The sequence below is a fragment of the Chanodichthys erythropterus genome, chromosome 20 (assembly GCF_024489055.1).
Source record: "Chanodichthys erythropterus isolate Z2021 chromosome 20, ASM2448905v1, whole genome shotgun sequence".
Classification (NCBI taxonomy): Eukaryota; Metazoa; Chordata; class Actinopteri; order Cypriniformes; family Xenocyprididae; genus Chanodichthys; species Chanodichthys erythropterus.
In genome coordinates, this window is record NC_090240.1 from 31,989,787 (window position 1) to 32,016,828 (window position 27,042).

Sequence of the window (27,042 nt, forward strand, 5' to 3'; positions counted from 1 at the left end):
AAAGTCTGACGAGCACACCTTACATTGACAAATCCATGTTTGTCCTTCTGCTGGCACTGTAATGCATCTTAACTCATCATAAGTGCTGCTGCCTGAAACCTTAAAGGTGCCCTAGATTGTTTTTTTTACAAGATGTAATATAAGTCCTAGGTGTCCCCTGAATGTGTCTGTGAAGTTTCAGCTCAAAATACCCCATAGATTTTTTTTAATTAATTTTTTAACTGCCTATTTTGGGGCATCATTAACTATGCACTGATTTTTTCAGCACGGCCCCTTTAAGAGATGCGCTTCCTCTGCCACACGAGCTGTCGACTATATTACAGCGCATTTACAAAGTTCACACAGCTAATATAACCCTCAAATGGATCTTTACAAGATGTTCGTCATGCATACTGTATGCATGCTTCGAATTATGTGAGTAAAGTATTTATTTAGATGGTTACGTTTGATTCTGTGTGAGTTTGAGGCTATATTCTCTGTGGCTAAAGCTAACATTACACACTGTTGTAGAGATTTATAAAGAATGAAGTTGTGTTTATGCATTATACAGACTGCAAGTGTTTAAAAATGAAAATAGCGACGGCTCTTGTCTCCGTAAATACAGTAAGAAACGATGGTAACTTTAACCTCATTTAACAGTACATTAGCAACATGCTAATGAAACATTTAGAAAGACAATTTACAAATATCACTAAAAATATCATGATATCATGGATCATGTCAGTTATTATTGCTCCATCTGCCATTTTTCGCTGTTGTTCTTGCTTGCTTACCTAGTCTGTGCACAGATCCAGCCGTTAATACTGCCTTTCCTTGTCTAATGCGTCGAATGGGCTGGCATTATGCAAATATTGGGGTCATACATATTAATGATCCCGACTGTTACGTAACAGTCGGTGTTATGTTGAGATCCGAGTGTTTTCCGGAAGTCTTTTAAACAAATGAGATTTACATAAGAAGGAGGAAACAATGGGGTTTGAAACTCAATGTATGTCTTTTCCATGTACTGAACTCTTGTTATTCAACTATGCCGAGGTAAATTCAAATTCTGATTCGAGGGCACCTTTAAACCATAAGTTCTTTTCAGAAGGTGTCATGTGATGGCTTTGTCCTATTGTTCTATGACAGCATCTTTAATCATAAACTGAAAATCGCTATTACAAAAACCTTTTTAAAAGAAATTCCAGAAGCTGAAAATGCTAATTCTATTCCTTCTATATGACTATAAAGTCCACAAGAGGTGTGCTAATTGTCAGGTTCAGAAGATTGCATTAGTTTAGTGACCCTGGACATAAATTATATTATAAAATCGATAGCTCTGTTCCTTGATTATGTTTGGCTGAGCCATTTTCAACTCATCGTAATAATTATTTTAAAGGCTTTTCATTGTAAGCAGCATCATAAAAGTATCCAAATACATTAGCAAAGAAAAGAGAGTTTAAAATGCAATTTTATACAATAATAATGTAATAGCCCGTTCCGTTTCTCTTTCAAGGTGTGTTAAAGCTGGTAGGACTTAATATTGTGGATCCAAGAGCTAAACAGACTGAACAGAATCAAACAAATTAAAACTTCTAATGTTCATTTTTTAATATACACAGTCAACTCTAGAGGAAGAGCCTATTAAATCTAGACTCCTGTTGTTCTGCTAAGAAAAATAGTCTTAAACAGTAAAAATAGCAACAGTAAAAATGTGGACAACAAGCTCTGCTAAGGCTGTTCATCTATTCATCAATACAGCACCAGCTTCTGTCTGACAGACTTGCAGCCTTTAACAGCAAAGATTCTCTCTGCTTCAGGATAGAAGGGCATGTCTTTGGCCACTTTATCTGCCAGATCAAAGTCTTGAGTCATGTTCAGATGGACCATCTCAACCAGGACACACTGACGCACATGCTTCAGCTCCAGAGGAAGGAAAGGAATATAGTGATCAATCAGATGCTCAATTATTATACTGGAGTTTGAGAATCCACCTGTTGAACAAACATAGACCAAAAAAATTAAAGGAATTATACAGTATTTCTAGAGTAACATATTTAATGTACATTATACAAGAATGTAACCACATATTCAGGAATGGATTAACCAAATGTAATTATTTAAGAACCAACCATTAAGTGTTGGATATAGTGTTTGACAAAAATACATTTTTCATTTATTCAATACAAGAAAAAAAAGTGTCTTGTTATACCTATACAAACTCATGTAGCTTAACACTATGCATATACTTCACTAAAAATTACATACTTTTCTCATTCTTGATTTTTTGAGAGATTTTAGTCTCCAGTTCCTGACTGTTCATCCTGATCTCTTCCCGATTTCTGCCTTTTCTCCTGAAATCCAGAGCCACTTCCTCAATCACATTCCCACCTGCATTACTACAAATAAAACAGTGTCGTAGGGTAACCATTAGGGGCCAAGGGTGATAGAGAGAGTTAGGGTTTGATTCTGAAAGTGTTTGGTTTTATTAATCTAATAAAACAGGCATTATTTACAACTTACTCGGTTACTAACGTAACCTCGGTTACCTTAGATATGGATCGAGTGCTGCGTCGTTTGTCTTATTATTATAAATAAAGACACAATGGGGAAAACTCCATTTTCTTCGATTTCTGAAGCCTTTTTCAATCACGCAGTGAAACTGCACAGCCATTGGTTCGTGGAGTTGTAAGTAAACGAACCAATGACGATGCGGCCCAATGGTTAGCGAGCCCGCTTGAGCCTGCCAAAAGGGACGGGGTATCGGGCAATATAAGCGGCCGCCTCACCTTGACAGACTGATTTAATTCGAATGAAGTGATGGCATGAGGCGTCCAGCGAGTAGCACGGCAAAGTATGCATACTCGTTCCGTATCTAAGGGAACCGAGGTTACATTAGTAACTGAGTACGTTCCCTTTCGATACTACACTTGTACTGCGTTGTTTGTCTTATTATTATTATTATTATAAGACAAGACGCTACGGGGACAGTCCAATCACGCCATGCCTTGAAGGGGGGATGACAGAGCATGTGGGCAGAGCGCTAAAAAAGGGCTTAAGCAGAAAGGACCTGCGTCTGTAATGCAGGAACGGCCAGATTATAAAACCTGACAAATGTGGACGACGAGGCCCAGCCGGTCGCCACAAAAATTACACCGATGGACATGCCACAAGACCATGCCCAAGAGGAGGCCATGCCTTTCTGGATAGGACCTTTGGGAAGTATCCATGTCTCGCTTGCAGGACGACTTTGGAGTCATTAGGCCTGAATTCAAGGGGCTTACAGAGAGCACCTGCAAATCTCCCACACGCTTAACCGATGCTAAATCTAACAGTAAGGCAGTGTGTCCACTAAAGCATTTTTTCCAGTTGCTAGCGTACTTTTTCAATTGTTTTCAATGGGAATGCTGCGTTTTTTTTAACGCCAGGAGCGTAACAAGGCGCTGAGCGTCTTGAGAGCTCAGCATTTTTCACTGGTCGCCTCGAGTTGAACAATGTTCAACTTTGAGTAAAATGCTCATCACTCATCACTTTTTAGCCAGCCATCCAATCAGAGTGGAGGAGGGGCGGGACAAATACAACAAAGCGTCTCAATGCAACAAAGCGTCTCAACTGGAAAAAAATGCTGCGCAGCTGAAGTGCTTTCAAGCGCTCACAGATAGACGTTTTAAGCAGAGCGCCTAGCATTTTCAGCTGGCTAAAAAACACTTTGGTGGACACACGGCCTAAGGCGACAGTCTGGATTGGCTCAAAGGGAGGGCCTTTAAGGCCTCTAAGAACCAAGGATAGGTCCCAGGTAGGAACCGTGAAGGGACGAGGAGGATTCAGCCAGGTTGTTTCTCCCTATTGACAGCCTCTATCCATTAAGTCTTGAAGGAAGGACAATATCTAGGATATGTCACAAGTAAATGGGTCCTCGCCCCGGGCTGTGCACCAGGCAGCAAAGACGGATCATTTAAGGGAGTAGAGATATCTCATTCACGGAGCTCTAGCTTGTGAGATAGTGTTTAGGATGTTCTTAGGGAGGCTTGCAGGCTCCCTTTGAGAAACCACACATGAAGATCCCACAGCTCCGGTCTGGGATGCCATATCGTCCCTCTCGCTTGAGAGAGGATGTCTCGTCTCAGAGGAATCGGACATGGCTTCATGGGCAATAACTGAGATGGGTCCGAGAGCCATGGTTGGCTCCTCCACAGAGGAGCCACCAGGAGGACCTTGTGAGCACCCTCCCTGATTCGTCTGATAACCTGGGGAATCAGCGATCTGGAGAAAAGCATAAAGGTAGAGGCCGGGCCAGTCGTGGGCCAGTGCATCTCTGGTCTTTGAGAAATAGATTGGGCAAAGATTATGGTCTTCTGAGGCGAAGAGGTCGACCTCTGCTCTCCCAAAGACATCCCAAATTTTCTGAACTGTGAGTGGAGTGACCATTCCTCCGAGGGAAGGTTGTTCTGGGACAACATGTCCGTCCCTGTGTTCAGTACGCCCTGTATATGTGCTGCTCTCAGTGAGAGCAGGTTGTGTTGGGCCCACTCTAGGATGGAGAGGAGTGAAGAGGAGCTTTGAAGAGAGCCCGCCCTGGTGATTTATGAAGGACACCACCGTCATACTGTCTGATCTGACTAAGACATGGTGTTCCACCAGGAGAGGAAGGAAAGTTTGGAAAGCTCTATATACGGCCATCATCTCCGAGCGGTTCTTTATAGCCTAATTCTTTTGCACTTAAATCTGTTTGAAAATTTTACTTTAAATACAATAATACAATACACAAAAAAATATATAAACAATCAGAGTTCTTTTTGTTATTACAAAAAGATTTTTAAACCTGTTATACTATGACAACACTTTTTTTTTGCAACTTATTTCAATATCGTGATAATGGGCAAGACAATGCAATTTTATTTGTATAGCACATTTCATACTCAATGGTATTTTAAAATGCTTTACATAAAGAAGAACCAAATTCATAATAATAAAAATGGAATGCATAAGAAATAAAAATAACAGTAAAAACAGAGAATACCGCTATCTGGATAGTAGAGTTAGGAACTTACAGGGAGTTTTTCATTGTCCATCAGGGCGGAGCTAAATGGGTCTTCCTCACACTGGAGGGATAACAACTGTATACCGTGATAAAAGCTTCAGCAATTAATCGCAACACAAAAATTTTATACCGTCACATGCCTAGCTGGGAGATAACGAGCTCTTGGGAAAATTGACCTTGAGCCCCAAGCAATCTAAGTGGCTGAGGATGATGGATCTGTGTGATACTAGCTCCATCTCCGACTGGGCCAGAACGAGCCAGTCGTCGAGGTAGTTCAGTATGCGTACGCCCATCTGTCTCCGAGGGGAGAGAGCCGCATCTTTTTGTAATAACAAAAAGAACTCTGAATGTTTAAATACAATAAGCCAGAGATAGCCCGATTGAAAGGACCATGTATTGACGTTACACTCCTTCGAAGGCAAATAAAGAATCAAGAAAAATTATTTACGTTTCTCTGCATACACTTAGTTCTTAAATTGCTTAAACAGCAGCATGAAAACGCATGAAATTTAATTCTTGTCTGGGTATATGTTGTAGAAATAGTACAACTACTACTTTTGCACTGATGATCTTATAACACAATAACTCAGTGACGGCATCACATTTAAATCTCATCATCACACATAGCTTATGAACTGCGTCGCTATTTAGGGAGAGTGGAGGAATTTATTACAGAATTACATTTTATGTTGCTTTACCTATATGTAATTTAGTAATATGTAAGGTCATTTACCTGATAAAAATGAAGATTGCATTGTGGAATGACACTCTGTCTACACGGGGATTGTAGTCTAGAAAAGGTTTTATGGCGTTGATCAGCTGAGGATGCATCTTGTCCATGTCATCAAATATGAACATAGAGTGGGGAAAACTTGATACATTTCCATGAATCCACTGCTTTAGCTGTGCCTGAAGAACATGCAAATGCCAGATAGAGAAACAGATTTCTTATATGTGCAACACTCCCACAGGCGCATTATGAAAAACTGTGTTTTTGTGTTTTGTAAAATGCAAAAGGTCCTTTTAGGGAGAATGTCAGGGACATGTGCATTGACACTGAAAGGTTTATGCACATGAATGGTGACTATGCCGAGAATATGAGTCTGTCACATTCTGCCAAACAATTCATTTGGAAAAATGGGAAAGAAATTGTGATTCAATATTTTTTTCCTTTTTTTTCTTTCTTATTTTTTTAAAGGAAAAAATTCAATAAATTTTGTTTGGATTTATGCTTAAATCAAGAAAAAATGTTTGGGCTAAGAAATTCACTGTATGCTTTCCAGTAGACAAGTCTACTGAGAAACAGTGCTACCTATTTGAAACTACCTTAGCAAAATATGTGTTATTTACTTACCTTGTAGATATCTGAATATTGTAGTTCTGGAAAAGGATGGTCAGACATAAATAAGTGAACATGTTCACTGTCTTCCCCTTTCTCATACACATTTCTTGCGATGATTTTAGTGACGTGTGTTTTCCCAACTCCTGAAGTCCCATGGAAAGAGAGGACCAGCGGTTTGTTTGGTTTGCTGTCAGTCATAAATGATGATACAGCTTTTAGTACAACATCAGACGCGATGTGCTGCCCAAAGAGAGAGCTTTTTAAATCTTTCTCCAAACCTGAAAGATGTGAAGATGTGTGAAGTCAAAGGTTGTTGGTAGCTTGCGATGATAATTTGTATTGACAAAAAAAACATTTCAACAGAACATTGCATTTTTGTCTCAGCACAGTGAAATCACACTTGAAATAAGAAAAATGTACTATAGTACTATAAGCAAAATAAAACGTTTTGAAAATACCGAATATTTTTAGGCAGACTAGCCAGCTGAAGAAAAGTTAAACAAGCTCATGCATGTTTGCAGGTTTCTGGACAAATAATAATAATAAAAAAAAACTAGACACACCAAAATATTCTGACATTACACATTTTCTGGCACTTTTAGCGCATGTTATTATATCTTGTAACTTATAAATTGGTGTAAAAATAGCACATGAAAGTAATTTTATAATAACAATTAGAATTAAAAAATATACTGTAGGCCTAAATCATAAAGGGAATTATTATGAAAAAACAACACTGGAGTCTCATCCCTTTCTTTCATTAATTTAAGCCCTTTCATTAATCATTGGTAAACACTTTACTTTGAAAGAAAATGTATGTGGCAAAAACGATTTGACAACATAGGCCAATATGTACAACCAGGCTGAACGTAATGACGTGGGAACAACGTCATAACCACAGTTTGGGAATAAAAAAAAATACCGTCATACGTAGTTAAGTGACAAATGTCACTATAGGTGTTGTAGGTCGTTTCTGACGCGTGAGATCCAGACAATATGATCCAGTACTGTGTTTTTTTCAAATGTATCACAAAGTTCGTACAGTAGTTGTCATTTTAAACTCACAGTTCTGATGCACAAACACATAATAATCCAACAAGCTTGCGTCCAGCTGCACATGTCCTAAAACGGTCAAAAATTGTTGCGCTTCCATCAATTAGCTCAATTAGTCTTTCTCATATCTCTGGGTACCCACCTGTATTTAGACCCACTCCACCCAGTGTCCAACAATGGAATTACAACAGACATTCACTAGGCTACAACAACATGGCTCTTACACATAGGCCTAGTATGCAGAATAAAAACTTTACCGCAACCCTTGGGTGAAACATTTTAGAAAAAAAAATAATAATTACAACATAATTGTGCTTGCTGCGAAGTTATTCGACATAGTCTATTGGAAACAAATAAAACTTTTGACGTTTGAACCATATAGCCTAAGTATATAACCATATATAATATATGTCAAAACATACGATAGGCCTACGTAATTTTGCAGTTTTACTCACGTTTAGGGTCAAACGGCAGCAAATCGTCCCGTTCAATAAATTTGTAAACCACATGAGATGCAGCAGCCGCGAGCACATCCAGAAAACCTGAAGATAATGTAATATTAGACACCGCCAATAAAACTATAAACAAATGCCGCGCTTTCATTGTGAAAGCGAATCATCCAAGCCTTTTTCAGTCTCGGTTTCGTTTTTTTTTTTTAACTCGGTGGCGAACCAATGGATTAAGAGACATAAACTGAACTCCTTCAGAAAATATTTCCGACTACATGTAAAAAAAACACGCTTTTCTTGTTTTCCCTGTTTTCAACCTACTATATTTAACTCGCTGTAACCACTAGGCTACAGGAATTCTTTACACAATGTGCTTCTTACAATGAACTGGGTGATACTGAACTTTATGAGCTCTTATGAATCAGACGTATTAATCATGAAATATTTCAATTAATTCAAATATTTCTGTTTTTAATTATTTTATGTTTGTTTTGTGAATGGTCCAGCCTATGAAGGATTGCTATATCCCACTTACAGCTCTCTTGATGCTCTCGGCTGAGGCCTATCCCACAGAGAAGTGTTTGCCCTAGCACCTGTGCACACTGCGTTTCTAGCGTGTCATGGGTGGGCATCAAAAACATTTGGCCATATGTTAATACTCTTTTGTTAACTCTATTTTGGATATAAATATTTTTACCTGCAGTACAGAGTTCGTTCACAAGCTGCACGCCCAATATAGCGCTGATTTATTGTTGACCAACGACAGAAGACATTTGCAAGTTCTGTTTTGTACAGTTGATTGTAGTTAAATATCCACCTCTGTCATGTCTGTTTTGGGTTTTGGTTCACTTTTATGTTTTTTTATTTCTTTTTTTTTGTAATTCTCACAGTCATGTTTCCTGTTTGTGTGTCCTTGCCATCATGTGATCTTGTTCGAGATGCATCGGTAGGTGCATGATAAATCAAGTCCTCCAAAAAAATAAAATAAATAAAAAATAAAAAATCAGGTCCTCCTTCGAAATCGGGTCTCCCCAAATTGCCAGTTAATGATTATCCTTCCTAAGTATACAAATTATATTAATTTAAAATACAATGCAAAACGTTTTTTAAACGGAAATGGTGCGTTGAACACCCTGATGACGCAAGAGTTGCAACTATTTAGTCCCTAAACAGACTGGACACATTAATAAAAAATATTTTTAATACAGAGACTCCAAATAGCATTGTAGCTCATCTAGTCTGAAATCATAAGTAACAAAGGAGAATTGAAAGGTCATACTTCATAGTAAAACTGTGTTAAAAATAATAAATTGGAGAACAAATGCTAAAGTCATTATACATGAATAGAATGTGTTATTTGGCCCAGTTAGCCTACTGTTTAAATCAAAAGGAAGTAAATAATCTTTCTCATAAACACACTTAACAATTCTGAGAATCCAGTCTCACCTTTTGCAACAGGAAAAAAAAAAAACTCAACAAAAATTTCCTGATTTCATTGCAATGATGCATCCTTATGCTGTTTACTGTTTAAATCTGTAAAAAGAAAGTGGTATGAACTATGTATGATGAACAATATGAATTCATAAGACTTGTCAAGAATGCAGTTTGACAGCTACTAATTTTCACTTTTTAATAACTCAAGAGAAAGAGCAGCCTATAGTTTTTCTCAATAAGATTTTACACATTTCCCCAAACTCAGTTCACTGTCAAATCAGTTAGCACAGTGAAATTTTCCTTAATTTCATGCAAATTACAAATCACATATATAATTTTTTCAAAACACATGTGCACAGAATTCTCAAATGTTTTCACAGTATTCATACAGCCTACCAAAACTTTAATATATCAAGAAAAAACATTTGCAGCTCTTTTTATTAGTTTTACAAAAATCACAGTCATTTGTGCACCATTTTTCCAAACACAACAAACAAAACTCATCTTTCATTCACTTGGAATGTTCTCAATCAGCCCCAAATAAGTATCTTCAGAGTTAGTAATACACACAGGAAATGCAAATGTCCTAGTTGTTTACACAGCTATCTCTATTACAAAAAGGGAAAGGGGAAAAGAAAAAAAGAATTTTGGAGAGGATAGAGGAAGGGTAATATTGAGCGGAAGAGAAATGGTGGAAGAGGTAGAAAGAGATGTGGGGAAAGGAATAGATGGTATAGGAAGAGAAGATGGAGCAAGAAGAGGTGAGGATGTAGGAGAAGTTAAACGAGCTGAGGATGTACGATGAGGAGTATAGAGGGAGAAGAGATGGGTAAAGTGGAATGCAATGGTATTAGTGGAAAGAGCAAAATAAGAAAATAGAAGAAGACATGGACAGAGGGAAAGGGGAGAGCAGGAGGGAGGAGGGAGAAGGAGGTAGAAGAATAGGGTCAGAACCAACCTAATTTACCTAAATTACCTAATTATGGTCTTTCCTTGAGAGAAGCTGGACAGAGAGTTCAGCCCAATATAAACATCGTGCCACAGTCAACGTCCACAACGTGAGCCGCAATCCACTGATGGTGTGGCACACAACACTGTCCTGAGGCCGCGCAACACAGAAAGGCTCCTACATTTTTTAAACTCCCTCAATGAAATTGTGTAGTTGTTTGGGAAACTGTTCAATTTCACCATTCAGCACTGGTGCAAGAGTGGTTTGAGCATCATCCACATTTCAGGAAGGTGTTCATTCCAGCATATTTTCTTCGTGGAGATGGAAAGTATATGATCGCAACCCTTACCACCAAGTAAGCCTTCTTGAGGCCTGTGAAGAAGTTCAGACACAAGGATGGATCCTGCATTCACAGCTTTTTTTCCCACCAGGGGTGGTTCTAGGCCATTTTTAGGTGGGCTTTAGTCCCCCTATCTGTTGTCTCAGCCGCAAAAAAAAATGTAGGTGTTATCTTTGACTCTGAGCTTTGTCTTAAAGAACAAATTAGCTCAGTTGTTAAAAACAGCTACTATCAATTGAGAATAATTTCCAGACTTGATTTGGCAAGATTTGGAAAAAGGTATTCATGCATTTATCATATCACGGCTAGACTATTGTAATTCGCTGTACCTTGGCCTTCCTCAATCTTCATTGGCACTTTACAGATGGTCCAGAATGCAGCAGCTAGACTGTTAACTAGTGCAAAAAAACATGATCATATCACTCCAATTTGAGCTTCTCTTCACCGGCTTCCTGTCTTTTTCAGAATTCAATTTAAAATTTTGCTGATTGTTTTTAAAGCTTTTAATAGAAAAGCACCATCCTATATCTCTGATCTTATTTATTTGAACTCATTTATTTGATTCAATGATTGCAGTACATTTATTTATTTTATATATTATTATAAACTCATTGTTATACAACTGAACTTTGAAGAACACGATTAAAGAACATGAAAAACATACTTTCATTCATGTATTTATGTATCTATGGCTGAATTTATCAAATCACATTGTAGTTTTGGGTTAGGGTTCATATTTATTTTTGATAAATGCATTACTAGAATAAACTGCTGTGCTTCATTGTGCAGTGAATACTGAACTGTTTTGCCAACATAAGAGTGTTTGGTTTGCTGTATTAATTGTTTTGAGAGCAACTACATTAATTTAGAGAAATGTGTCAGATTGATTGATAAAAACTGTAATTCACAGTATTCCCTTGAGAAGAAGAGTATTAAATACAGGCTGCAGACTAATCAAGGCACAACATCACCAACACTTGAATACTCATAATCAAAAGCAAAGGTGAAAAGTCAAGTAATACTTCATTGCTGTTCACATAAAGAGTTAAAACAGCAACAGTAGAATAAAAGTGAACAACGCTAGTGCTGCTTTTATCTATTCATCATCATACAGTGCCAGTTTCTGTCTGACAGACTTGCAGCCTTTAACAGCAAAGATTTTCTCTTCTTCAGGGTAGAAGGGCATTTCTCTGGCCACTTTATCTGCCAGATCATTATCTCGCTTCATGTTCAGATGGACCATCTCAGCCAGGACACACTGACGCACATGCTTCAGCTCCAGAGGTAGGAAAGGAACATAGTGATCAATCAGATGATGATCTATTAGACTGGAGTGCAGAAATCCACCTGTAAAATGTAAAGGAACACATTACATATATGAAATAGAAGATTGTAACCATGGAAATCGGCTCAGTGGTTAGAGCAGTTGCCTCACAGCAAGAAGGTTCCCTGTTCTAGCCCTGGCTGAGGGTGCTTTCCTCTGCCTCTGGCCTATGAAACTGGGACAGGCTCCAACCCCATGACCCTAGAAGGTCATAATGAATCAATATACACCGATCAGGCATAACATGATGACAACTGACAGGCGAAGTGAATAACACTCTTCATCACGGCACCTGTTAGTGGGTGGGATAAATTAAGTGAACATTTTGTCCTCAAAGTTGATGTGTTAGAAGCAGGAAAAATGGGCAAGCGTAAGGATTTGAGTACGTTTGACAAGGGCCAAATTGTGACGGCTAGATGACTGGGTCAGAGCATCTCCAAAACTGCAGCTCTTGTGGGGTGTTCCCGATCTGCAGTGGTCAGTGTCTATCAAAAGTGGTCCAAGGAAGGAACAGTGGTGAACCGGCGACAGGGTCATGGACGGCCAAGGCTCATTGATGCACGTGGGGAGCGAAGGCTGGCTCATGTGGTCCGATCCAACAGACGAGCTACTGTAGCTCAAACTGCTCAAGAAGTTAATGCTGATTCTGATAGAAAGGTGTCAGAATACAGAATACAGTAGACCAGTCAGGGTGCCCATGCTGACCCCTGTCCAACGCCGAAAGAGCCAACAGTGGACACGTGAGCATCTGAACTGGACCACGGAGCAATGGAAGAAGGTGGCCTGGTCTGATGAATCATGTTTTCTTTAACATTGTGTGGATAGCCGGGTGTGTATGCGTCGCCTACCGGGGGAACACATGGCACCAGGATGCACTATGGGAAGAGGGCAAGCCGGCAGAGGCAGTGTGATGCTTTGGGCAATGTTTTGCTGGGAAACCTACCTAAGCATTGTTGCAGACCATCTACACCCTTTCATGGAAACAGTATTCCCTGGTGGCTGTGGCCTCTTTCAGCAGGATAATGTTTGTTTGTTTATAATTTAACGCCATGCGAGCTATATTCATGGCCAGAATGAGATAAAGGGGAAAAAAATTTTTTTTTTTAATTTGATCTTAGATCAAAATTATAAAACTAAATCAGGCCTTACTTTATTAAAAAAATCTTTTCATAAAACTCAACAGAAAAATAAAAACAGATTTCGAACTAACACAATCCATCAAAATATGCTTCAGTGATAATGGATTCTGGCACAAAGGGCATAAAGAAGGATCTTCATTTAACAGAAACATATGGGTTAGTCTGGAGTGCAACAGCGTGTGTAGATAATATTCGGCAGCGTGTGTAGATAATATGATCCCAGCGATTTTCAAAGTGGACGTTTTGCACCAACCACAATATTGATTTTGTAAAGTTTGTTTGTTGTACATTTATCCCGTTCAGCTTACCATTTCTTACAAATGTAAGTATTTATAATAGGTCTGAGATCTGAAGGTAGAATTGGGCATTTTGTGAGCTCTGAAGATGAAGCTTCATTAACCGTCGCATCAGCTCTATATATATATATATATATATATATATATATTACCTTTATATATAATAAACCTTTCACATATAAAACTTATAAAAAACATACATCTTTTGCCATTTTTTTTATTTAAAATATATTTAAAAAAAATATATAGATCAGAAAATATACACTATTTTGCCAAAAGTATGGGACACCCCTCCAAATCATTGAATTCATGTGTTCCAATCACTTTCATGGCCACAGATGTATAAAATCAAGCACCTAGGCATGCAGACTGCTTCTACAAACATTTGTAAAAAACTGGGTCGCTCTCAGGAGCTCAGTGAATTCAAGTGTGGTACCGTGATAGGTTTTCACCTGTGCAATAAGTCAATTCGTGAAATTTCCTCACTACTACATATTCCACGGTCAACTGTTAGTGGTATCATAACAAAGTGGAAGCAATTGGGAACAACAGCAACTCGGCCACAAAGTGGTAGGCCACCTAAAATCACAGAGTGGAGTCAGAGCATGCTGAGGCTCACAGTGCGCAGAAGTCACCAACTTTCTGCAGAGTCAGTAGCTATAGACCTCCAAACTTCATGTGGCCTTCAGATTAGCTCAAGACGCATAGAGAGCTTCTTGGAATGAGTTTCCATGGCCAAGCAGCTGCATCCAAGCCTTACATCACCAAGTGCAATGCAAAGTATTGGATGCAGTGGTGTAAAGCACACCGCCACTGGACTCTAGAGCAGTGGAGACGTGTTCTCTGGAGTGACGAATCAGGCTTCTCTGTCTGGCAACCCGATGGATGAGTCTGGGTTTGGCTATAGCCAGGAGAACGGTACTTGCCTGACTGCATTGTGCCAAGTGTAAAGTTTGGTGGAGGGGGGATTATGGTGTGAGGTTGTTTTTCAGGGGTTGGGCTTGGCCCCTTAGTTCCAGTGAAAGGAACTCTTAATGCTTCAGCATACCAAGACATTTTGGACAATTTCATGCTCCCAACTTTGTGGGAACAGTTTGGGGATGACCCCTTCCTGTTCCAACATGACTGCACACCAGTGCACAAAGCAAGGTCCATAAAGACTTGGATGAGTGAGTTTGGTGTGGAGGAACTTGACTGGCCTGCACAGAGTCCTGACCTCAACCTGACAGAACAGGCATGAATCAGAGCGGAGACTGTGAGCCAGACCTTCTCGCCAACATGCCTGACCTCACAAATGCGCTTCTAGAAGAATGGTCAAAAATTCCCATAAACACACTCCTAAACCTTGTGGAAAGCCTTCCCAGAAGAGTTGAAGCTGTAAAGGGTGGGCCAACTCCATATTAAACCCTACGGATTAAGAATGGGATGTCATTAAAGTTCATGTGCACGTAAAGGCAGGCGTCCCAAAACCTTTGGCAATATACTGTAGTGCATTGGTTTCCAAACCTGTCCTGAAGGACCCCCAGCACTGCACATTTTGGATGTCTCTCTCATCTAACACACCTGATTCAACTCATCAGCTCATTGGTAGAGACTGCAAGACCTGAAGTAGGTGTGTCAGATAAGGGCGACATACAAAATGTGCAGTGGTGGGGGTCCTTCAGGACAGGTTTGGGAACCACTGCTGTAGTGTATTTCAGTGCTCTTTCAGTACCCTTATCATTGAAGATGTTTTGAGAGATTTTAGTCTCCAGTTCTTTGCTATTCATCCACAGCTCTTCCCGATCTTTGCCTTCTCTCCAGAAATCCAGAGCCATGTCAGCAATCAAACTCCCACCTGCATTACTATAAATAAACAGTTTCTCATTAGTTTGGTTAATCTTTAGGGAATTACATTTAATTACCACTCTGCTTGAATCTAACAATTACATTTTTTACCTAAGAAAAATGAAGATTGCATTGTGGAATGACACTCCGTCTACACGGGTATTGTAATCTAGAAAAGGTTTAATGACGTCGATCAGCTGAGGATTCATCTTGTCCATTTCATCAAATATGAACATGGAGCGGGGAAACCTTGATATATTTCCATGAATCCACTGCTTTAGCTGTGCCTGAATATACAGAACATGCAAATCCCAGTTAGAGGATTAGTTAAAGCCTACAAATACCACAGTTAAGACTAATAGTCACAGTTAGGTCTACCTGTTGAACTAAACTGATTTTATTGGAATATGCATTTTTACTTACGCTGTATAGATCTGACTTCTCTTTGTGTGGGAAATGATGCTCAGATATAAATGTGTGAATATGCTTGCTGTTTTCCCCTTTTTTGTACACATTTCTTGCAATGATTTTAGCAACATGGTTTTTCCCAACTCCTGCTGTCCCATGGAAAGAGAGGACCAGCGGTTTGTTTGGGTTTTTGTCAGTCATAAATGATGTTACAGATTTTAATACAACATCAGACACAATGTGCTGCCCAAAGAGAGATTCATTTAAATCTGCCTTCAAACCTGAAAGATGTGAAGATATGTGAAGTCAAAATATTGTTTGTAGTTTGCAATGATAATTTATACTAAATATTCTATAATAAGCAAGCATAAAACATTTTAACAACGTTGCATTTTTTTACCACAACAAACAGTACCACACTTAATCAAATAAACTCGTCTATAAGCCCAAATACGATCAATTATTTTGCGGTTTTACTCACGTTTAGAGTCAAAAGGCAGCAAACCGTCCCGTTCAATAAATCTGTTAAACACGTAAGATGCAGCAGCCGCGAGCACACCCAGAAAACCTGAAGATAATGTTATATTAGACACCAGAAATAAAACTATTAAAACATGCCGAGCTTTCATTTTGAAAGCGAATCACTCAGGCCTCTTTGAGTCTTGGTTTCGTTTTTTGGAAAGGAACTTGGAGAGGAACTGACGAAGATGAATGAAACTGCTCTCCTTCAGCAAACATTCAGTTCCTTGTTAAAACCAAGTAGGCCTATTGGTCACAGTTTACATGACCACTGAAGAAATGTAGAAATGTAGGCTGTTTTTTTTTTTTTTTTTTTTACACAAAATCACACATTGTGATTCTTACTAAAACGGGGTAATAAGTCCTGGTTAATAACTCAACTATATTTAGTTATTTAATGATATGAACATGTAATTGAGTTCACATTGTGAAGCTTGCGTGTGTTTGATTCAATTCTTCATGAGTTTATGTAGGCTTCGAGGCTGGCAAATGCAGTTGAATCAAATCGTCAAAATCCCCACATGAGGTTCAATACAGACTCTAGTCTGCACACATCTTGCTTTTGAGAGAGAATTTTAGGAGAGAATATCATTCAGGCTCCGTCATCTATGATGTGTATCACATGATGACCAGCAGATGGCGCTACACTGCAAAAAATGCTTTTCTTATTTAGTATTTTGTCTTGCTTCCAGTCTAAAAATTGGTAAATCCAGATGCTTTTACTAGATATGTAAAATGATACAAGATATTTTTCTTGTTTTCTGGAAGAAAAAATATAAAATAATGCAAAATTTAAAAGCTGTCATGCAAAAAAATAAAAATAAATAAAATAAAATATGGATGCCAGTAACCAACATGCTCCTATGTTTATTCTTAAATTATTCTTTAATCTCAAGAGAAGTCTTCCTGGTCCCTTAGTTAAGAGGCACTCTCAGCCTAACTGTCTATAAAGTCTTCAGACGGATAGGTTGTCTACAAAGTCTTCACATATTCCACAACACTTCAGCTTGTGATTCTTATTAAGTGGAGATCATTCACCATAACAAAGTCTCTGAGATCCTGACACCTTATACTTCTGGAGACTCCAGTTAGAAATGGTGGCACTGGAGACTAAAGTGTTCCTGATGGTTTCACTCTTAATTCTTCACCTTAATTCCTGATTCTTTTGCAGTTGACGTGTCTTTTCATCTTGGCCTGTTTTTGTATGACCCTTTTGACCAATGAGAGTTTTGCTGTTCGTTGGTCATGCCGTGATTTTGCAATTTCTAGTATTGCATCCTTCTCATGAGCATTTAATATTTTTTTACTTTTCATTTTACACACAAAGACCAGCGAACCAGGAACAGAATAAGTGCACCAAACATAACATCCATAGGAACAAGACTTGACAAACAACGCAGAAATCCCTGGGGTATAAATACACAAGGTAAGGGGCTGATGAGGAACAGGTGTAGGCAATGAGTATCCATGGAAACAAATGAGGGTAGCAATGGGGACAAACAATGTAGGCAAAGAAAACACAGGAAGTGAACAAAGAAACAATAGGATTCACTTCAACATGAAAGTCCTTTACACAACAAGGGACCAAATGACTGGGATCGTGACAGTTTCTCTATCAAGGTGTGCTGAAGCTTGTAGGGCTAAAGATTGTGGATCCAAGAGCTAAACAGACTGGATGGAATCAAACAGATTCAAGCAAAAAAAACATAATTTTCACTTTTTAATAACTCAAGAGAAAGAGTGGCCTATTACAGTTTTTCTCAATAAGTTTTTCTCCAAATTCAGTTCACTGTTCTCAAAACAGTTTCTTTTTATTTTATTTTCCAAACAAAACTCTGTTAAAAGGGGAAAAGGAAAACAAAACAAGAAGAAGTAGAAGAATGGGAAAAGGAAAAGGTGTAAGAATGAGAGGTTTTGGAGAGGATAGAGAAAGGGTAATATTGAGCTGGAGAAAAACAGTGGAATAGGTAAAAAGAGATGAGAGGAAAGGAATAGATGGTATAGGAAGAGAAGATGGCGCAAGCTGTTCATCTAATTATCAATCTTGATCCACAACTTCACTCTGACTGACTTACAGCCTTTATCAGCATAGATTTTCTCTTCTGTAGAGGAGTAAAGCAATTCTTGGGCCACTTCATTTGCCAAATCAAAGTTTTGTTTCATCTTCAGATGGTCCATCTCAGCCAGGACACACTGACGCACATGCTTCAGCTCCAGAGGTAGGAAAGGAATAAAGTGATCAATCAGATGATGATCTATTAGAATGGATTGTGCGAATCCACCTGCTGAAAAAAGTTAAAGGAATTATATTTCTAGAGGAACATATTCAATGTATATAATGTAACCACATATTCAGGAATGGATTAACCAAATGTAATTGTTTAAAGCTGCAGTCTGTAACTTTTTTTTTTGGTTAAAAATGATCCAAAATAAATTTGAGCAAGTACATAACCAGCCAGTGTTCAAAACTATCTCCTGACCGTAGAATGTTTCACAACGGTATAATGATGTTTTATAATTCGGGTGGTGCTGGTAGGTTTCCGCAGGAAATTCGAGCATGCCGCCATTCGTCATTGCGTCTGTTTACAGAAAAAATGAGTCCCAGCTAGTAGGCTATATGTGAGGATGCTGCAGGTGACGGGTCATTTATAGCCTTTTCTCAAAGAAGCTGGAATAATTAATCTTATCATTTTGATGGCGTATTGTATGAAATGACAAATTAACGTTAGAGATTAGACTGTATAGAAATTGAGATCTACAAGTAACACTAATACACACTAAATACACACTAAATACACATAGTCACGCAATGCTGATGTTTTTAACATTAACAATTTGAGAACAAAGAATAACAATAATAATTTGGATTGATGTGATATGAGCTAAGCAATTGTTAGATTTAATCACCATTGGTAGCGTGATTTATTGTAATGCAATTTTTGTAATGTAATTTTTTTCCTCAGTTGGTCAGAACAAAAGTGGCAGATTTGTTACTTGTTTAGATGATATTGTTTTTTTTTGTCATACTTCCAAGACTACAATCTGTGATTGCATAAAGATAATATTGCAAATAACTACAATTGCAGGTTTTGAACAGAGATGGCGACAAAGAGGCAAAATTTACAGACTGCAGCTTTAAGAACCAAACCAGTGTGGGATATAATGTTCGGAAAAAAAACATTCATCATTTAATTGATACAAGAAAAAAAGAGTCTTGTTATAAACAAACTTATGTAGCTAAACACATATGCACATACTTTAATAAAAATCCCATACTTTTCCCACTCATGATGCTTTGAGAGATTTTAGTCTCCAGTTCCTTGCTGTTCATCTTGATCTCTTCCCGATCTTTGCCTTCTCTCCTGAAATCCTGAGCCACTTCAGCAATCTCATTCCCACCTGCATTACTATAAATAAACACAGCTTCAGGTCAATCTTTTAGGGGAGTAGAGGTATTTCATTATCACTACATTTGTATTTTATATAGCTAATATGTTGTAACCATTAAGGGCCAAGGGTGATAGAGGCATAGACCAAAAATATTTCCAAATGTGTTTACTTTTATTAATCCAATAAGCAGGCTATGGGTGTTATATACAAGTCAGTGATAAACAGAAAATTAAAAAGAATAATTAGAAAGAAAAATATTTATAAACACAAGTACACTTATTTCTTAAATTTCTTAAACAGCAGCAGCAAAACAGCCCATTTAAATTTCAAGTGCATGAAATGTAAACTGCATTCTTGACTGGGTATGTAAATGATAATTGTAATAACTCATAACTCATCTAAAAGATTTCATTGTCATGGACTGTGTCACTATTTTGGGAAGAATTTATTTACAGAATTACTTTTTATGTTGCCTTACTAACATGTCATTTATTTAAAAGTTCATTTACCTGAGAAAAATGAAGATTGCATTGCGGAATGACACTCCGTCTACACGGGCATTGTAGTATAGAAAAGGTTTAATGGTGTCGATCAGCTGAGGATTCATCTTGTCCAATTCATCAAATATGAACATGGAGTGGGGAAACCAATATACTTCTTTAAGAATCAATTTCTTTAGATGTGCCTGAAGAACATGCAAATGTCAGACGGAGCAACAGACTTCTTCTATATGTGCAACACTCCCACAGGCGCATTATGATTTTTTTTATATTATATTATTACTCATATTAAGTATATGATTTATACAGTTTTGTAACACCTATTGTAGTAGCCATGCATTATATTCTATGAACCTACATCGTTTTCTCCCAATACCATCATTATATTGGGTGAAAATGTTGCAGGTTATTAAGGAGTTATACTGAAAGCTGTTCACTTCCTGGTGATTTTTCTTTTTTATATGACCCCACTGGAAAAATATGAAGTGGGTAGATAGAACTAAATGCGCTAATTGTAAAATATTTCTATATAATTCTATTCATTGTTTATTTCAGATACAAATCTTAACCCTCATGTTGTTCCAAACCCATATGTTTTTGTAAAACTGGCAGCTCCAGTCACCAATGAAGATATTTTTGTTGAAATCCGATGGCTCAGTGAGGCCTGCATAGCCAGCAATGACATTTCCTCTCTCAAGATCCATTAATGTACTAAAAACATATTTAAATCAGTTCATGTGAGTACAGTGGTTCAATATTAATATTATAAAGCGACGACAATATTTTTGGTGCGCCAAAAAAAACAAAATAACGACTTATAAAATGATGGCTGATTTCAAAACAATGCTTCAGGAAGCATCAGAGCACAGTGAATCTGTGTATTGAATCTGCTGTTTGGAGTGCCAAAGTCACGTGATTTCAGCCGTTGGCAGTTTGACACACGATCTGAATCATTATTCGACACGCTGATTCATTTGTGCTCCGAATCTTCCTGAAGCAGTGTTTTGAAATCGGCCATCACTAAATAAGTCGTTATTTAGTTTTTTTGGCGCACCAAAAGTATTCTCGTCGCTTTATAATATTAATATTGAACCTCTGTACTCACATGAACTGATTTAAATATGTTTTTAGTACCTTTATGGATCTTGAGAGAGGAAGTGTCATTGTTCCCTATACAGGCCTCACTGAGTCATTGGATTTCAACTAAAATATCTTAATTTGTGTTCCGAAGATTAACGAAGGTCTTACGGGTGTGGAACAGCATGAGGGTGAGTAATAAATGACAAAATTTTCATTTTTGGGTGAACTAACCCTTTAAATCAAGAAAAATGTCTGAGATAAGAAATTTGAGGTATACTTTCGGTAAAGAACTCAATCTAGGGTTTGACCTGCTTTGGCAGACAAAAGACTGCTCTTAGTGAAATATGTGTCATTTACTTACACTGTAGGCAGGTGAATACTCTTTATATGGAAAATAATTGCCAGGTACAAATAAGTGAAAATGCTTGCTGTTGTCCCCTTTCTCGTACACATTTCTTGCGATGATTTTAGTGACATAATTTTTCCCAACTCCTGTATTTCCATGGAAAGAGAGGACCAGCGGTTTGTTTGGTTTGCTGTCGGTCATACATGATGATACAGCTTTTAGTACAACATCAGATGCGATGTGCTGCCCAAAGAGAGAGTCTCTTAAATCTTTCTCCAAACCTGAAAGATGTGAAGATATGTGAAGTCAAAGACTGATTGTAGCTTGCAATGATAATTTGTACTATAAACAAATAACTACAAATAACCCAGAAAGCATCACACAATCACACCTAAAATAAGAATGTTGTGAAAATATTTTTTAAGCAGACTGTAGCCAGCTGAAAAAAGTTAAACCAGCTCATGCTGTTTTGCTGGTCTTAGCTGGACAAATTTCACCAAAAGAATCTGACATGACACATTTTCTGAGGTTTTATGACAGGTGAAATAAAACCCGCCAGTAAATTCGAGCAACGGTCTGAGTGGCTGTATAAACTACGTGAGAAGTAGGGGTGTAACGATTTATCGCAGTACGATATATCGCGATGCAAAAATGTTACGATATGCATCGTAGAGTGGCGATGCTTTTACGATATGACGGCAGTCTAATCTTATTGGTTGAGCTGCCAACGTGACCTACTCTGCAAGGTGGGAGTGAGAGAAGCCGGTTGTCACCGCATATAAATGTCTCAATCAGCTCTCTAGTTCAGTAAGTGTTTCGGGCACACATTGAATCTTGCAAGCAGGTTTAAACGTTTCTCGCGTCAGTCTCTTGCTTGGTCGCGTGAGAAAAGTCGTGGCTTTCCTTTACCGCAGTGCCACAGCAACAGCTGTGCTCACAGAAAAGCAAAAGATGCTTGCGATGCTTTGCTTTAAGAAGTTCCGCGGGGCCGTTCACATATTGCGTCTTTTCCGCGTGCAAGTCAGTTATTTCAAATGTAGCCGCGCGGCAGGCGCGCTCATAAAGGGATCAACGCGGTCGCGACGCGCATCCGGTGCTTTTTCCAGGCACATCGAGATGAACAATGCTGAACTTCTCAGAATGCCGCAAGCGCACCGCAGGTCGTGTGACAAGAATCAACCGATCAGCTATTGCCTTTCCGTAACAAAACATCAAAAGCTCAGCCGAACAGCTGATCATAGCTGTACATGGTGGTTTTTATATATTATCTCCATAAATATCTCTAGTAGTAAAGCTAATGCAAGGGCTAGAAATCATTTATCCTTTGCAGAAACTTCCTGATCCTCTTCGAGAGCGCAGTTCATGGTTGCATAGCAACGACCGACACCACTGGAGAGCAAGTGCTTTGGAAAGAAGGAGTAGCGATGCGGCGCCTTCCACGCGTTTTTAGACACGATATGTGAACGGCCCCTATTCATAATTCTAAGTTCATGTTAAATTTAACATTCTTTTTCAGTGACAGACAGACCTATTCAGCTGTTGATTTGAATACAAAAGGTTTTTATTAAACCTTGAAATGTGATCTTGTATGTACAACAAGGAAAATTATTGAAATTTGTTAATGTTTTTTGAATAAATCTTGTTTGAATTTCAGTTTCATTTTGTTCAAAATATCGTGATACGTATCGTATCGTGAACTCCGTATCGAGATACGTACCGTATCGTGAGCTGAGCGTATCGTTACACCCCTAGTGAGAAGTTCTCCTGTGCGTACAAATATGAAATAATCCACTCAATTATTAGTGAATGAGACCCATTACTTTTGCTGTATAGGTCTTGACTTTTGTTTGTGTGGGAAATGATGCTCGGATATAAATGTATGAACATGCTTGCTGTCTTCCCCTTTTTTGTACACATTTCTTGCATTAATTTTTCCCCTAACTCCTGCTGTCCCATGGAAAGAGAGGACCAGCGGTTTGTTTGGGTTTTTGTCAGTCATAAATGACGATACAATTTTTAGTAGCCTACAACATCAGATGCAATGTGCTGCCCAAAGAGAGATTCATTAAATCTGCCTTCAAACCTGAAAGATGTGAAGATATGTGGAGTCAAAATATTGTTTGTAGTTTGCAATGATAATTTATAGCCTACTATAGGCCGAACTATAGGGTGAATTCAGGCTGATTGGGACACTTTATAAGATGACTAGGAAAAAGTTTCTCAATCAACCTGAATTCACCCTAAATGACCGAGCAAGCACAAAACATTTTAACAACGTTGCATTTTGTTACCACAACAAACAGTACCACACTTAATAAAACAAACTCGTCTATAAGCCCAAATACGATCAATTATTTTGCGGTTTTACTCACGTTTAGAGTCAAAAGGCAGCAAACCGTCCCGTTCAGTGTTGTATATGTATAGGCCAACAGAGGCGACAGCCGCGATCACAGCCAGAACAACTGAGGATAATGTTACAGTTATATGAGACACCAGACATAAAACTATTAAAAGATACCGCGCTTTCATTTTTGAAGCGAATCACTCAGGCCTCTTTCAATTTTGGTTTCGTTTTTGGAAAGGAACTTGGAGAGGAACTGACGAATTAAGATGAGTGAACATAGTGAACTTAGCCTAGGCTACGAGGCTGGATTTTGAATCAAATCGTCAAAATCCCCATATGAGGTTCAATACAGACTCTAGTCCACACACATTTTGCTTTTGAGAGAGAATTTTAGGAGAGAATATCATTCAGGCTCCGTCCTCTATGATGTGTATCACATGATGACCAGCAGATGGAGCTACACTGCAAAAAATGCTTTTCTTATTTAGTATGTTTGTCTCGTTTCCAGAATATCGTTTCTAAATATATATATATATATATATCTTAAATCCAAATGCTTTTACTAGATAAGTAAAATGTTACGAGATAAAAAAAATAAATAAAAATGAAACAAAATTATCTGCCAATGGGGTAAGAAAAATATTCTTGTTTCTATTTGAAATTTTGTTTCTTGAAAAGAGTATCAGAATTTATTTGTGATTTACTGTCAGTGGTTTTGTACATAATGTCACAAACTGTTTCCCTCCACACTATCAATGTTGGTTCAACATCACTTTTGCATCTAATGTTGACACCGTGAGATTTTAACACACACACACACAAAACAACAAAACAAAACAAAGGTAATGTCATTGAAAAAGCGTTACACTGATGTTAGTCTGTTTGACTGCTGTCGAATTAACATTAAAATTAACAAAAATAATAAACGTTTCGGAGCATTATGAATCTTTTGTGTCGAATCATGATTCGGATCGCGTGTCAAACTGCTGAAATCACGTGACTTTGGCGCTCTGAATCGTTGATTCGACACAAAAGATTCATAACGCTCCGAAGCTTCATGAAGCAGTGTTTTGAAATCAGCCATCACTATATAAGTCATTATATTGTTTTGTTTTTTTTGGCGCACCAAAAATATTCTTGTCGCTATATAGTATTTATGTTGAACCACTGTACTGTACTCACATGAACTGATTTAAATATGTTTTTAGTACCTTTATGGATCTTGAGAGAGGAAATGTCATTGCTGGCTATGGAGGCCTCACTGAGCCATCGGATTTCAACAAATATCTTAATTTGCGCTCTGAAGATAAACGAAGGTCTTACGGGTGTGGAACGACATGAGGGTGAGTAATAAATGACATTATTTTCATTTTTGGGTGAACTAACCCTTTAAGCCAGTAGCTTTGTGCCTCACGTTTTAATTGACAGCTTCAGGGATTGTAGTAATAGCAGCGATCTTTGCTTGCTATAATATATATTTTTTATTCTGTTAACTATGCATTGCAAAGTTTCTGAATTGACTACAGTATTTAAATGCCCAATTGAATTTGATTGACAGTGATAGCCTCAATGGACAGAACAAAACTATCTGATATGTGTCAAATGATCTGTGTGCATTATTTCCTGGTGTAAATACGAAATAATAACAGACCTGCCACTTTTTCTGTGTTATGTGTTACTTATTACTTATGTGTTATTGCTAACCTTTCAAATCAGTCACTCACTGACTTTTTACCTAAACATTTACAGACCTTTAAATATAAAATAATTCTAAGCATTTTTTAATATATTCTGTCCTGACAATTATTATATTTTTTATTTCATGAACAGGATAAGTTAATATTTCAAACTGTGTCTTTGCAGTTATTTTGGATTGATCAGTACTGGGCTTGCAGTTTATTTGTGTGCCATGTTTGTCTGCCACCACCAAAGTCCATTTTTGACCCAGGAAAACCCCTGACATTGTATCAATGTCACCTTACTCTCTAGGTAATTAGTTAAATGTGTTCATATGTTATTATATGCCAGACTTAATTTAATACAATATGAAACCATGCATTCTGTTTTGTTTCTGTTTACAGCTCCTAGGCCTGAAAATGGTTGAAGATCCCAGTTCGACCGACTACAGAAACAGGTTGGTTTATCAGGTCCTGTCTGGTTCAGATCCTCCTTAATAAAGCAGTGAATAACCTCAAGATTTCATTTTGGGTCCTCTGTTATTTATCCTATATATGCTGGTGTAATTAATCAATTTCCTTTCACCAGTAAGTGCAGAAGACATGCAACTCTATCTTTCACTTGCACCAGATGCCCTCAATTCAGTTTCCACCCTGCTGGACTGTATAGAGATCATAAAATTGTGGATGTCACAGAACGTTCAACAGCTAAACAAAGATGAGACAGAGGTACTTGTTATCTGTAATGACGCAAGGAGAATATCTATTCTATTGTGCCATATCTGTACTCTTTATAAAAATAACAACTTTTGTAGTGATGGCCGATTTCAAAACACTGCTTCAGGAAGCTTCGGAGCGTTATGAATTAGTGTTCAGAGCGCCAAAGTCACGTGATTTCAGCCGTTGGCAGTTTGACACACGATCTGAATCATGATTCGACACGCTGATTCATAACGCTCCGAAGCTTCATGAAGCAGTGTTTTGAAATTGGCCATCACTATTTAAGTTATTATTTTGTTTTTTTTGGCACACTAAAAATATTCTCGTCGTTTTATAATATTAATATTGAACCACTGTACTCACATGAACTGATTTGTTCATACACACTAAAAAATGCTGGGTTAAAAACAACCCAAGCTGGGTAAAATATGGACTAACCCAGCAGGTTGGGTTAAAAGGCACCTATTATGCCCTCTTTCACATGATGTAATATAAGTCTCTGGTCTGGTCAAGTTTCAGCTTAAAATTTGCCCCTATTTGGGGGTGAGCAAAAACATGCCTTTTACTATATTATTATATTGCTGGCTAAAAAAATAAATCCAAAATTGGTTGAAAAAATGGCTGGGTGAAAACAACCCAATCCCTGGTTTTGTCCATATTTAACCCAGCAGTTTTTAGAGTGTATGTGAATATTTTTTTAGTACCTTTATGGATCTTGAGTGAGGAAATGTCATTGCTCCCTATACAGGCCTCACAGAGCGATCAGATTTCAACTAAAATATCTTAATTTGTGTTCCGAAGATTAACGAAGGTCTTATGGGTGTGGAACGGCATGAGGGTGAGTAATAAATGACAGAATTTTTATTTTTGGGTGAACTAACCCTTT

General features: G+C 38.0%; 3 protein-coding genes across 3 annotated transcripts; all 3 read right to left on the minus strand.

Moving 5' to 3' along the window:
* Positions 1-1,731: 1,731 nt before the first annotated feature.
* On the minus strand, positions 1,732-8,018 carry LOC137009577 (torsin-1A-like). Its single transcript, XM_067371904.1, has 5 exons — positions 7,871-8,018; positions 6,375-6,640; positions 5,754-5,929; positions 2,248-2,378; positions 1,732-1,973 (listed from the first exon to the last, which is right to left on the minus strand). The coding sequence occupies exons 1-5, from the start codon at positions 8,016-8,018 to the stop codon at positions 1,732-1,734; spliced, it is 963 nt and encodes a 320-aa protein (XP_067228005.1).
* A 1,316-nt stretch (positions 8,019-9,334) lies between these two features.
* Positions 9,335-16,286, minus strand: LOC137009286 (torsin-1A-like). Its single transcript, XM_067371357.1, has 5 exons — positions 16,063-16,286; positions 15,597-15,862; positions 15,285-15,460; positions 15,061-15,191; positions 9,335-11,934 (listed from the first exon to the last, which is right to left on the minus strand). Exons 1-5 carry the CDS (start codon positions 16,208-16,210, stop codon positions 11,684-11,686), a joined length of 972 nt encoding a protein of 323 aa, XP_067227458.1. The 5' UTR covers positions 16,211-16,286; the 3' UTR covers positions 9,335-11,683.
* A 782-nt stretch (positions 16,287-17,068) lies between these two features.
* LOC137009285 (torsin-1A-like) lies at positions 17,069-24,173 on the minus strand. Its single transcript, XM_067371356.1, has 5 exons — positions 23,789-24,173; positions 21,432-21,697; positions 20,000-20,175; positions 19,377-19,507; positions 17,069-18,385 (listed from the first exon to the last, which is right to left on the minus strand). The coding sequence occupies exons 1-5, from the start codon at positions 23,943-23,945 to the stop codon at positions 18,132-18,134; spliced, it is 984 nt and encodes a 327-aa protein (XP_067227457.1). The 5' UTR covers positions 23,946-24,173; the 3' UTR covers positions 17,069-18,131.
* Between the last annotated feature and the right edge of the window lie 2,869 nt (positions 24,174-27,042).

Bases quoted from the DNA above. Each gene is read 5' to 3' on its own strand.
- LOC137009577 (XM_067371904.1), bottom strand. From the start codon at position 8,018: ATGAAAGCGCGGCATTTGTTTATAGTTTTATTGGCGGTGTCTAATATT. The intron at 5,930-6,374 runs GTAAGTAAATAA...CATGTTCTTCAG, and splicing joins AATATTCAGATATCTACAAG to GCACAGCTAAAGCAGTGGAT. The intron at 2,379-5,753 runs GTAAATGACCTT...TTTTATTTGTAG, and splicing joins GCAATCTTCATTTTTATCAG to TAATGCAGGTGGGAATGTGA.
- LOC137009286 (XM_067371357.1), bottom strand. From the start codon at position 16,210: ATGAAAGCTCGGCATGTTTTAATAGTTTTATTTCTGGTGTCTAATATA. The intron at 15,461-15,596 runs GTAAGTAAAAAT...CTGTATATTCAG, and splicing joins AGAAGTCAGATCTATACAGC to GCACAGCTAAAGCAGTGGAT. The intron at 15,192-15,284 runs GTAAAAAATGTA...GTTTATTTATAG, and splicing joins GCAATCTTCATTTTTCTTAG to TAATGCAGGTGGGAGTTTGA.
- LOC137009285 (XM_067371356.1), bottom strand. From the start codon at position 23,945: ATGAAAGCGCGGTATCTTTTAATAGTTTTATGTCTGGTGTCTCATATA. The intron at 21,698-23,788 runs GTGAGTAAAACC...CACATCTTTCAG, and splicing joins GCTGCCTTTTGACTCTAAAC to GTTTGGAGAAAGATTTAAGA. The intron at 20,176-21,431 runs GTAAGTAAATGA...CATGTTCTTCAG, and splicing joins AGTATTCACCTGCCTACAGT to GCACATCTAAAGAAATTGAT.